Source organism: Bubalus kerabau, chromosome 7 (genome assembly GCF_029407905.1).
Source record: "Bubalus kerabau isolate K-KA32 ecotype Philippines breed swamp buffalo chromosome 7, PCC_UOA_SB_1v2, whole genome shotgun sequence".
In the NCBI taxonomy this organism is placed as follows: Eukaryota; Metazoa; Chordata; class Mammalia; order Artiodactyla; family Bovidae; genus Bubalus; species Bubalus kerabau.
In genome coordinates this window covers 19,933,723-19,947,237 of record NC_073630.1, presented here as the reverse complement: position 1 = coordinate 19,947,237, position 13,515 = coordinate 19,933,723, and the positions used below count along the sequence as shown (strand labels likewise).

The 13,515-nt window shown below is 35.6% G+C and overlaps 1 protein-coding gene across 3 annotated transcripts in view; it reads left to right on the top strand.

Moving 5' to 3' along the window:
- Positions 1–13,515, top strand: part of LOC129657498 (sperm-tail PG-rich repeat-containing protein 2-like) — a 156,307-nt gene that overhangs the window by 25,499 nt on the left and 117,293 nt on the right. For all 3 annotated transcript variants that reach the window (XM_055587746.1, XM_055587745.1, XM_055587747.1), the window contains one exon: positions 11,432–11,544. In XM_055587746.1, coding sequence (XP_055443721.1) covers positions 11,432–11,544 — 113 coding nt within the window. The remainder of the gene's footprint in view (positions 1–11,431; positions 11,545–13,515) is intronic.

Sequence of the window (13,515 nt, the reverse complement as noted above, 5' to 3'; positions counted from 1 at the left end):
GGACATCTTTTTTGGGTGTTAATTCTAGAAGGTCTTGTAGGTCTTCATAGAACCGTTCAACTTCAACTTCTTCAGCATTAGTGTTTGGGGCATAGACTTGGATTACTGTGCTATTGAATGGTTTGCCTTGGAAACGAACAGAGAGCATTCTGTCATTTTTAAGATTGCATCCAAGTACTGCATTTTGGATTCTTTTGTTGACTATGATGGCTACTCCATTTCTTCTAAGGGATTCCTGCCCACCATAGTAGATATAGTGGTCATCTGAGTTAAATTCACCCATTCCAGTCCATTTTAGTTTACTAATTCCTAAAATGTTGATGTTCACTCTTGCCGTCTCCTGTTTGACAACTTCCAATTTGCCTTGATTCATGGATCTAACATTCCAGGTTCCTAAGCAGTATTGCTCTTTTCAACATCAGACTTTACTTCCATCATCAGTCACATCCACAACTGGGTGTTGTTTTTTCTTTGGCTCCTTCTCTTCATTCTTTCTGGAGTTATTCTCCACAGATCTCCAGTAGCATATTGGGCACCTACCAACCTGGGGAGTTCATCTTTCACTGTCCTATCTTTTTGCCTTTTCATACTATTCATGGGGTTCAAGGCAAGAATACTGAAGTGGTTTGCCATTCCCTTCTCCAGTGGACCAGGTTTTGAATCTTTACTACATTTAAATAACAAATATTGTTGTAAATGGTATCATCTGGTATGTAGATTGCTTCCTAGTTCACTTAATACTATATTTTCTAGATTTAACTATATCAATATATTTTATCTAATTTATTCATTGTTCCCAGTTAGTGAATTTCTTTTTTTAAAAAAATTTATATGTTGAAAAAATTTCAGATTGGGAGAAAAGTAACAAGAATAATACAAGTAATTACTATATACTTTTCACTTAGATCCTGCAGTTAACACTTCATTACATTTTCTTCGTCATTTCCTCCATATTTATTTCTATCCTTCTTTTCATTAAGCAATTTGAGAGTACTGCATTTCAAACATGATGCCCCTTTATACCTAAATACATTAGTATAGAATTTCTAAGAACAAGAATCTCTATTATGAACACAATAATGATCAAAATCGGAAAAATTTCATTCATATAATGCTATCATCTAATCTATAAATATTTCTAAAGTATTGCTAATTATCTCAATGAAGTTCTTTAAAAATGAGTTTTGGTCTAGAGTCTTAATCTAGTATTATAAGCCACATTTAGTTGTGTCTCCTTAGATTCCTTTAATTGGGAACAGTTCTTCAATCTTTCATTGTTTTTTGTAGTCTTGACTTTTTAAAGAGTACAGAGTGTTTATTTTGTAGAATATGTTTCCATTTTGGATTTGTGTATGTTTTATCATGATTAGGATAAGTTTATCTTTTTGGCTGGCATGAAAGTGATGTATCAGTGTATCACATAAAGAGGGACAGGATGTTTACTTATCTGGTAATTGGTGATGTTAACTTGAGGGGGTGTCTTCTAGTTTTATCTACTGTAAAGTTACTATTTTTAAAAATTATAAATATTTTGGAGAAATTACTTTAAGAATGAATATATATGCTGTTCCTTATCAAACTCTCACCTATTTAATATCCATTGATGATGCCTGAATCAATTTTATTGTGATGTTTATTAAATTATGGTTTTCTAATTCTATATTTTCTTTTTAACATTTTTTGTTGGCATTTTAAAGAATGGCTTTATGTTCTTTATCTTTTATGTATTTATATCAGTATGGGTTCTTAAATTCCTGTTTTACTCCAAAGGTTATAATTTACTGCTCTCACTTTTTATTTTGAAGTTAAAATTATTTAATGTTTGACCCTTGGGAGCTCTTTAAATCTGCTTATTGTGTTTTTGACATTCATTGAGCATTTCTTTATTTTATGGCACAATAAAATGCACCAGACCCATTTTGTTTTTTCCCTGTCCCAGTCGTTCAAATCAGTCATTTCCTCAAGGAGCCCTACTTTTTTAGTAGAGAATAATATTTCAAAACAATATCAGTACACTAGGTATGTTTAGGATATCATTCCTTCTAGGCCATCTCAATGGACAGAGTTATAAATCTGTACTTTTTATTACTTATTAAAAACTTTGAGCTTATATTGATCTGATTCCGGTTCAATGCCACATGTTTATTCCAGTATCTCCTTTGCCATATTTGATCTCCCTTCTCTCACATAACCTGGCTCACACTGTTCTCAGTATAGTTACTTATTTGCTTAATCTTGTAAAAGACTGAAAATGGTTTCAGGATTGAAAACCATTTTGAGACTTGAGAAGGTACAGAGTTCTTACCTCTATGTGACTATGCGGTTCTATACAAGTGGGAAGTGAAAGCTCAGACAGACTTATAAACTGCCAACTTGAATGTTGAAGGTGTGTTTCAACACATGCGCAGAGCATGTCTGCAAAGGTTGGAGGCTTACTGCAAGGGTATTAAAAACCCCTGTCCAGCCTTTACCCGGCCAATTAGCTAACTAGACTGAGACTTTAGTGAACATACATGACAGAGAATGCAGAATTTAGAGAATTAGTTCAGGAAAATCATAGAACAAAACAAACAAACAAAAACAGAATTAGGGGCAGGAGGGAGATTCTGATTTTTGAGTTTTCTCATTGAATTATCTCAGATGTCTGGTTTACAACATAATTATGAGACATACAAAGAACAAAAAGTATATGGTCCATATGCAGGAAAAGAAGCAATCATTAGAAACTGTTCTTGAGGAAGCCAGGATGTTGGACTTATTAGATAAAGTCTTTATATCAGCTAATTTAAATACAGTCAAATAAGTAAAGGACTTGGGCTTCCCAGGGTGCAGTGGTAAAGCATCTGCCTGCCAATGCAGGAGACACAAGAGACGTCAGTTCAGTCCCTGGGTCGGGAAGATCCCCTGGAGTAGGAAATGGCAACTCACTCCAGTATTCTTGCCTGGAAAATTCCATGTACAGAGGAGCCTGGTGGGCTACAGTCCACGGGATTGCAAAAAGTTAGACACAACTGAGCAGCGGAGCACATGAAACATCAAACATACTAACATAAGCATGGTAAGAGTCAAAGAAAGAAAAAGGGCAGAGAGAATATTTGAAGAAATAATAGCTTGGAAACATCTCAAAGTTGATGAAAAATAATCTACACATACAGGAAGCTCAATGAATTGCAAGTAGTATAAATTCAAAGAGATGCACAGCTAGATATAACACAAAATGTTGAATACCAAAGACAATGAGAAATCTTGAAAGATGCGAGAGACATGACAAGGAATCCCTAAGAAGACTAAGAGCTTACTTATCAGAGAAAATGGAGGCTGGAAGGCAATGAAATGATATATTCAAAGTGCTTAAATAAAAATCATTGTTAATCAAGAATTCTATAGTCAGCAGAAAAATTCTTTGAAAATGAAAGCAAAATTAAGATTCCCAGGTAAACAGAAACCTAGAGGCTTTATTTCTAGTACTGAAGTTCCTCAGGATGAAATGAAAGTTTATTAGATAATAGCTCAAATTCTATTTAAAGAATTAAAATACAAAGGTAAAGGTAAATAGACAAGCTGGTATGATTTTATTTTTGGTTTATAATTCCCCTTTTTTGAAAATTTCTGTTGATTGTGGAACATAATAGAGATACATTATATGTTCAAATTACATTATATGTTCAAATACAGATATTCTAAGACCTGATAGGTTGCTCCATAAAACTTACGAAGAACCAACTTACCTCTGGTAAAAAGGAGAGTAAGGATTTTGAGATTATAGATACGTCTCCTGTTCGCACCCTGAGAATCCCCATTTCTTTGTGGCTATGTGGCCATTTGTCCCAAGGTTATTTTGCTCCCCCCTCTCTATGCCATACCTGGTTTTCCAGGCCTTGACTGGCCTATCATCCTGTCAGTCATATAAAAAGAGTTTTCATCAACAGATAGTGCTATTATCTTAGATATTTGAGTAAGATATGCTTAGAAGAACAATGGAGATAGTTCTGTAAAAATTGCACTGGAATGAATGGCAGTCCTGTGGTCTGATACAAGTATATTCTGTCCAAGGTAAAGGACAATGATGAAACGTAGTGTTATGGAACTGAACTGCCTAGGTTTCTTTCTTTGCTTTTCTGCTTAATAGTTACTTGTCTTTGACCAAGTTTCTTCAGCTCTTTATGATGTTTCCTTATCTAATGTATCCTGGGAGAAAACTTTGATCTAATACATTGAAACTATCAATAATATTTCTTTTTCACAATAGTCATTGGTCCGTGGTCTTAGCTTAAACAGTTCTCTAGTCTTAAATCTCAAAATGTTATTCTTGTTTTAAAATTGTATTTTTTATATATGCTATTTCTTTGTTTCAGAATAATATATCATCTATTAAAAGGCTTGAATAATGCCTCCACACTTTCCTAGATGTATAAAACCTTTTTCACATGTGAATAAACATTAACATATAACTTTTGATTTCTTTTTGGTTAAATTCTTATTTATAGAAGAGAAAAATAAGAAAACTTATAATTTTAATAGGTCAAATTTATCTGATGCCATATCTTAGTAATTACTGAGTCAGTTCAACTTGTATTTATTAGAATAAAAAGTCTAGATTGAATTTAAGAAAACATGTTTGTAGAAACATAGATTTACATATAAATTAAAGACATAATTGTTAAAATTCAAGAAGATTCAACAAAGCATAGCTGGAGTAGCTTAGTAGCTGGAGGCTTAAATTTCTTGTTTATTCTTGCAAAAAAAAAAAATAGGTACCTCACAGACTATTTTCAAATTGATGCTGTAGAAATGTTAATTCAAATATTACCCAAATTTCTGATAATTCTGTATATTTCTTTAGCTGCTTTGTGAACTTATGCTATATGTGGGCTCAGTTTCCAGATGTAAATATTAATAGAAAATTGAGAAAATAATCCAAGGGATAGGTAATTATTGTGATTATTCACTGAGTCATTGAAATAACATCTGCTGAAGGTATTTTATATACCTTAACTATGGAAGTACCTGTAAAGTTAAAAGCTATATAAGACTCAAGCCACCAAATAATTTTCAGCTATATTTAATCTATAAAGGGAAATTCTGTATGTTATTTTGTATAACATTTTGAATTATAAAATTTGACTTCTTTGTCTTTTTAAAAAGAAGAGCCCAGGGAACTATTGGAAATTTGCTTTTCAGAGGTAGAGTTTGCAAGCAGGGTTTTGCAGATAGAATTATGACACTTACATACTCGCTAATAATAACATGTTGGGAACTACCTGTGTGCTGCCACACTGGAGTGCAGTCTATTAGTGTTTGAACTGCTGCGCCTTGGGACTTGTAATTCTTCACAAATTCTCTTTCTTCACTTAATTATGGAAAAGACATGAGGAGAAAGTTTCATAGCCGCTTCATTTATTTCACTGTCAGTGAAAGTGGCAGTTAGTAATTCTTCAAGTTATATTACATCATTCACTTAAAATAATGGAGCTCCTTGCTGAGTTTGCTTCAATTAAGTCATATTTTATTTGCTAATGATTTTACAAGTTAACAATGTCCTTGAAGGACAGTGTTGTCAACACATCTCGACATAAAGAGAATGTGATACAGAACTAAGAGTACGTCAATTTATTCTTTATTTTCTGTCTGTATTTTAAAAAGACTTTTAAATTAATTTTCCAATTGAACATTTACGTGAGAACTTCAAAGGTTAGTGAATTAAGTAGTTCACGTGGTTTAAATGAAATAAATTTCAGTGTATACACAGGAAAAGGATTTTGCTGATGTCTTGAATGGTGTGTGTGTGTTTAAGTATGTTTGTGTGTGCATAATCTTTCCTTCTGTTGGATTAGTTTTAAGAATTGTTAAACAGTTAACCTGCAAAATCCCAATGATTAACCTGAAGAAAGCTTCTTGGACCTAATTCTACTTGAATATAATTTTTCCTGAAATGCTATGTTGAAGCAGTTACTATAAAACTAACATATTTTTTCAGTTCAGTTCAGTTGCTCAGTCGTGTCTAACTGTTTGCAACCCTATGGACTATAGCACGCCAGGCCTCCCTGTCCATCACCAGCTCCCGGCGTTTATTCAAACTCATGTCCATTGAGTCGGTGATGCCATCCAACTATCTCATCCTCTGTCATCCCCTTTTCCTCCCCACTTCAATCTTTCCTAGCATCAGAATCTTTTCCAATGAGCCAGTTCTTCCCAGCAGGTGGCCAGTATTGGAGTTTCAGCTTCAGCATCAGTCCTTCCAATGAATATTCAGGACTGATTTCCTTTAGGATGGACTGGTTGGATCTCCTTGCGATCCAGGGGACTCTCAAGAGTCTTCTCCAACACCACAGTTCAAAAGCATCAATTCTTTGGCTATCAAATTTTATAGCCTCAAATTTTTTAGGCTATAAAAATATAATGTTAAGGATGGTTTGTCGAAATGCTCTGTTTTAAAATACGAGTTTTATTTTTAAAAATCTATCAGATCAGATCAGATCAGTCGCTCAGTTGTGTCCGACTCTTTGCGACCCCATGAATCGCAGCACACCAGGCCTCCCTGTCCATCACCAACTCCCAGAGTTCTCTCAGACTCACGTCCATCGAGTCAGTGATGCCATCCAGCCATCTCATCCTCTGTCGTCCCCTTCTCCTCCTGCCCCCAATCCCTCCCAGCATCAGATCTTTTCCAATGAGTCAACTCTTCACATGAGGTGGCCAAAGTACTGGAGTTTCAGCTTCAGCATCATTCTTTCCAAAGAAATCCCAGGGCTGATCTCCTTCAGAATGGACTGGTTGGATCTCCTTGCAGTCCAAGGGACTCTCAAGAGTCTTCTCCAACACCACAGTTCAAAAGCATCAATTCTTCGGCGCTCAGCCTTCTTCACAGTCCAACTCTCACATCCATGTATGACCACAGGAAAAACCATAGCCTTGACTAGCCAGACCTTTGTTGGCAAAGTAATGTCTCTGCTTTTGAATATGCTATCTAGGTTGGTCATAACTTTCCTTCCAAGGATTAAGCGTCTTTTAATTTCATGGCTGCAGTCACCATCTGTAGTGATTTTGGAGCCCCAAAAAATAAACTCTGACACTGTTTCCACTGTTTCCCCATCTATTTCCCATGAAATAGACTGGATGGGAAATAGTCTATCCGGGTGGGACCGGATGCCATGATCTTCGTTTTCTGAATATTGAGCTTTAAGCCAACTTTTTAACTCTCCACTTTCACTTTCATCAAGAGGCTTTTGAGTTCCTCTTCACTTTCTGCCATAAGGGTGGTGTCATCTGCATATCTGAGGTTATTGATATTTCTCCCAGCAATCTTGATTCCAGCTTGTGTTTCTTCCAGTCCAGCGTTTCTCATGATGTACTCTGCATATAAGTTAAATAAACAGGGTGACAATATAGAGCCTTGACATACTCCTTTTCCTATTTGGAACCAGTCTGTTGTTCCATGTCTAGTTCTAACTGTTGCTTCCTGACCTGCATACAGATTTCTCAAGAGGCAGATCAGGTGGTCTGGTATTCCCATCTCTTTCAGAATTTTCCACAGTTTATTGTGATCCACACAGTCAAAGGCTTTGGCATAGTCAATAAAGCAGAAATAGATGTTTTTCTGGAACTCTCTTGCTTTTTCTATGATCCACCGGATGTTGGGTATAGCAAATCAATGGATACACTCCTGCCTGAAAGATAGAAAATATCTGGCACATCTAACCTGGCTATATTATATTAAAAGAGAGTTCTACATTTATTTTATTACTTATTATGCCTAAAATCTTCACAATTATGATATTTTGCTTTATTTCAAAGTAAAAATAAAGTACCTCACAAATGAGAAAACTTTCTTTCTGACATCAAAACTGTATATGTACTTTAAAATCCATGCCTCTATTAAGTAATTTCATTTGAAAGATGGTCTAGAACATATCTTAGAAAAAAAAGTGTTTTATGGCTCAGCACTCTTTCCTTTCTGAAGCCCTCTGGGGTGCAGCAGTCTTCAGAGTTGCCACTGACCCAAAGGAACAGGCTGCTTTGTAGCTACTCTAGTGGCTAACAGGGCGTCTTGCAGGACTCCTCTTTCACCATATGCTGCTCTGTTGGTCATGTCAGGCTGTGCTATTTTTCTGTGCTATTCTGCTAGGTGTTATGGTGTTTGTCTTTGCACACTATACCCAAAGCCTTTGGATGGTCTGACTACCTTTATTTCCTTTTGTGTTACATTCAGAGGTGCTAGAGTGGTATAAGCTCTATGTGTTAGACAGATTGGAGGGATAGCCCTTTTAATTTTTATTTATAGCTCTGTTCCTTCTAGGATTGACAAGGATCTGGGCTTGGGAATCATATATCAACCTATTTATAATAATGTCATCATCTTGCTTTGATTTGGTGCTTTATCGAGTGTTATAACTACATAGTGTGTTCAAGCTAAGCATCCCTAGTGAAGAAGGGAAATACTTCTCTGCTCTTTGCATTGTAGTTTGTTAGAAGGAATCTGTATACCAATTAGCTAAGCACAGCAAGATGACTTACAGTTTGAAATATTCCTAGTGGAAATAAGGATCAATCCTTTTTATTTATGTAACAAGTTTTGCTAGGCTTCATTGGATTGTGGGTACTAATTAGCATCAGGGTTATGTTAGTAACTCAAATATATGCATATTGTCTCCTCCTGTTGATGTGGAACTCAAGCCTTCTTCAAAGTTCTCCTTCGCAGAAGCTTCTAGAAGGGCTGTCTCAACCATGCTCCTGAACAAGTCTGTTTCCACTGAGACAGCTTCTGCTGCCCCAGGCACTTTAGTCTCTTGCCAGATGGTGCTCTCTGCTGGGCATTTCTGCCCATGTACTCCATCACAGTGAAAGCTGCATGATGAGCTGAAGTAAAGTCAGGCGATAATGCTCTTCTCTCTGTGTTATACTCTAATAGCTAGAAGGGTCTAAAAGTAGCACTGCTTTTTACCAGTGTTTTAATGAAATAGATCTTTTAGATTTTTATCATAGTCCTTTTGCACTCCACAGAACACAGGCATAAATCCATTGGGGGATTGTGTTGTAGAAGGCAAATTCAGTCAACAGAAAAGACTACGAAGTAGTAAGCATTGCCACTCTTTTGATTTTCTTACTGGATGTGGATTATCATGATTAGCTGCTTCCCATAGGATTAGTTTTTGCATTTACCTTCTGGTTGATTTGTTCTGTTAGTTCACTGGACATTCCAAAATATGTCTGAATCTTATATGGACATAGATAGTAACTCCCTGTTTCTATACCCTCAGCTCCAACATCCTCTACCACCCCAAGAAAGGAGACTTACTGTAATTCAATTTCTGTCTCACATTACCATCTATGATGAAAGAATCAACAAAGGTTCCATTTCATTTCATTCAAACATCAAAGTTCTGTCAGATGGTGTTTGCCTCTGTTTAATTGTTTAAGATCAGGTGGGTGTAAAAGGAAACGTTTAGTTTTATTGATTTTTATATTTTATAGTATTTGAGGGCTAGTTGTTAGTGGTGAGTTCTAGGAAATAAAAGATGTTTTCACATAGTAGGAAATCTTAGTGCTGTAGCAGCTTATTTTTGAATTTTGTTGTGGCACCTTTCTGGAGTGATGCCTGTCTAACTAGGAAGTCTGTCTTTGTTAGGGCCTAATGGCAGTGCTTCCAGTTTATTTCCAACCATCTGTGGCAGGAATGGAATGGGTTTTAGCATTCTTTCTTCACTTCATGTAATGGCACTGGTGCAGGTAAATCTCTAAGGTTATTAGTAGTTTTGAGAATTACTCTGTACTCACTACCCATGAGTCTGTCCTTACCTCTAGTATCTATCTTCCTGGGCATATTAATAGGGTTCAGTTGAGGTTTCTTTCACATGCAGCAAGGTCTTTTTCTGGTTCTAGTCTCTGCTGTGCTGTATTTTCCAGAAATTCCTTGGAGTGAAATGTGAATGTGAATGATACCTTCTCTTAGTTTCTGAAGGGAAAAAAAAAAAAAAAAAAAAGAGTGAAATTCTTTCAGTTGTGTCCAACTCTTTGTGACTCTACTGTCCTTGGAATTCTCCATGCCAGAATACTGGAGTGGATAGCCATTTCCTTCTCCAGGGGATCTTCCCAATGCAGGGATTGAACCCAGGTCTCCCACATTGCAGGTGGATTCTTTACCAGTACTGATGATTTGAATCTATTTTACACTCTTCTTTTGAGGCTCTGGCGGGAATCTGATTCAATTCACCAGTCTGAACTAGAATTTTGTCTTCTTAACATTTAATCGCTATTTATTTAATTAATATTGCTTATAATGGTAATTGGGAGAGATTAGTTCCACTGTTCGAGAATAGCAATGATCACCTAGAACAACTAGCACGCTGTTTTATGCAGTTAAACTACAAGTTTATGTTACTGGGATTTTATTCATTGTATTTGTATATTGTTTTAATAATCCATGCCTATTTTAAAGCTGTATTTTTACAAATATGAATTAAAAGTGAAATAGACTAGAGTTTAACTTTATATCAGTTAAAAGATAAGTTTTTATAAATTTTTTAAATGATTTTTAATGTTTTTACTCAATATAAGAGAATTCCTATAAGAAACATTACTGTTCTTGTTTCATATTATATTATTAGTGTCTAATGAAAGCAGGTGTTTTTAACTTCTCTGAAACAAAATCTTCAGTGAGTCATGCTTAATTTTGGTATTTATTATAGTGGATGTGAAGGAAGATGATTGCTGATTTCTTAAGTCACAAATGACTTCTTTGGTGTTAAAGTACTGATCCTGATCTCAAATAGTAACTATAAAATGAATTGAGTTTAATTTTTGTTGTGTATTTGTTACTATATGAAAATTTTATGTGAATATCTTATAGACTTAAATATCAAGTAATTAGACATTATCTAGTATCTGTTGGTGATGTTTGAATTCTAATTTAATTTCTATTTAATTAAGTCATCTGTGTTAGACTTTCCCTAAAGCATGCAATTCTGCCCTTCCTCCCTGATTTAAATGGTAAGGAGCTGATTTTCATTACCCTTAAGGATTTAGGTTGTTGAGTGTAATGCCTAGAGCAAAGCTGTTCATATTGGTTGAGGTTATGATGGAGAAGGAAATGGCAACCCACTCCAGTATTCTTGCCTGGAGAATTCTGTGGACAGAGGAGTCTGGCAGGCTACAGTCCAGGGGGTCGTAACGAGTCAGACACAACTGAGCAGCTTTCACTTTCATGCTAGCTAGAGGTCCTTCTCTGGGAATCCTGGTTGACTTAGGAGTGGAATAGGATACAGGAATAACTTAGGTTATCTAAGTTATCATGATAACCTATATCAGAGAAGATTCTAGCATTTACCAGGGGAAACTCATTGACTAAGGCTATCCTTGCTTTAGACTTGAGTAAAGTTAAACTTTGTTTCATGATTTATATAAACTATCTCTCATCCTCCCTTTTTTTTAAAAGGATTTTTCCAATGCAACTTTGAAATACAAGGGGATACATTTTGGCAACTCTTTGGGAAGACTCCAATTACCTATAACGTCAGGGCCTGGTCCTGGACAGTATGATATAACCCAGTAAGTAAAAAAATAGTATACTTTTACTGTAGATTTTACTAATAATTTAGACTAGGTTATGCTGTTATGAAAGGAAAAATCAGTATAAAAGACTTAAAGAAATGTTATACTTTAGGCTAACCTATGTGAAAACTATTGCTTTTTCAGTCTGCCAGATCCTGTGCTACCTGTTTTACATGTATTAACTCATTTAATATTTGCAAGTCTCTGTGTAGTTTCTATTGTTACTTCTATTTATTAGTGAAAAATGAGTCAGAGAATAAATAACATATTTAATACAATGTAGCTATTCAGTGGCAGAACTTGATATATAGCCCATGTATCTAAGTACTAAAATATGCTGTCTTTAATTACAAGATAGACAAAAGTTCAGGAAAAATATAAAAATAGGTGACCCCAGGATTCTGTATCTTGTTCCTGGCTCTGGTGTCCATTCTTCTGACTAATGATAGATTGAGAAGGCATTCTCACTTTGAGTCAGAGCCATAACATTAGGTTGAAGGTAATATTTACAAAGTCTAACTAGGAAATACATTTCTTGTAAAATAACTGTCTTTATTTTTTTCCTACTCTTATCTTAGACACAAGTACGGTCTTAGATATGAGTCCATGGAGGGCAAAATTGGCTAATAAATATGATGTTCTCAGAAGCTATAACTGCTTTCCATGGTTTAGTGGGTTTTTTTTTTTTTTTTTTGATAGATTCCAGCTTATGTGCCTGATCCTTTCTCTCTCATACAATGAATTTTCTCACAGGAAGTCCCACAATGATTACCTCCAGTTAATTTGCTGGACACATTCAGATACACGTTTATACCAGCAGTGGACATAGCTTAGACTCTTGCTTAAACTCCTCTGCTGCTGTGCATTCATTGAACAGACATTGTTTGAATTCTTGCTATAACCTAGTAATGAACTGAGTAACTGAGAATAAAAAGAATAAAACATGGTCCTTGTTTTGGGGAATTTATACCCTGTTCTATTGTCCTTTTCTTTTTTCACTTTCCTAGTATGGGAGATATACCATGTATTTTTATTTTTTAGTAGTTACACTAGAAACTTAACATGAATAAACTTAACATGTATACACAGATTGCTGCTGCTAAGTCACTTCAGTCGTGTCCGACTCTGTGTGACCCCATAGATGGCAGCCCACTAGGCTCCTCTGTCCCTGGGATTCTCCAAGCAAGAATACTGAAGTGGGTTGCTGTTTCCTTCTCCAATGCATGAAAGTGAAAAGTGAAAGTGAAGTTGCTCAGTCATGCCCGACTCTTAGCGACCCCATAGACTGCAGCCTACAAGGCTACTCCATCCATGGGATTTTCCAGGCAAGGGTACTGGAGTGGGGTGCCATCACCTTCTCCAATATACAGTAATGGGATCTAAATTTAATCTTTGTCATTCCAAATAAAGCAAAGTCTGTCGAATGCTCTTAATGGTGCTCATTCCCTTGACATAATACTTTTGTTAGTACTTTACTCTTTCTTCTTTCAGTTTGGCTGCTTGATTCCCTGTCTGCCTGCCTGTCTATCAGTTTTATTGAGGTTTTGTTAACATTGGGTAAAATTAACCCTTTTTTAGGGTATGTAGTTCTGTGATGGTTGTTTTCCATCCATTTCACTACACATCTAACTGAGTACCTCAGGCATGACCAGTATTCTAATTATGTTGCTCTAATTTTGCTTGCTATTTTCTTTATAGCAGTCATTTTTACTTCTCTCGCCCTGTCCTGCTCGCATTCTCATCCTAGTTTTTAAATGTTACTTTCTTTTTTATCTTTATTATTTGTCTTGTTTCTTCTTTTTCTTCTGTTTGCATTTTCCCTTTGCTAGTAGGAATGTATCCATATAGATTGCAATCCTAACTGCTTCAGACAGTTCATCATTTCCATAATTTGTCTACTCTTTGGTTTGCTGCCTTCACTGTATCTTTTATTTGGACTTGTCTTGGTTCCTTCTGGTAGTATTTTCT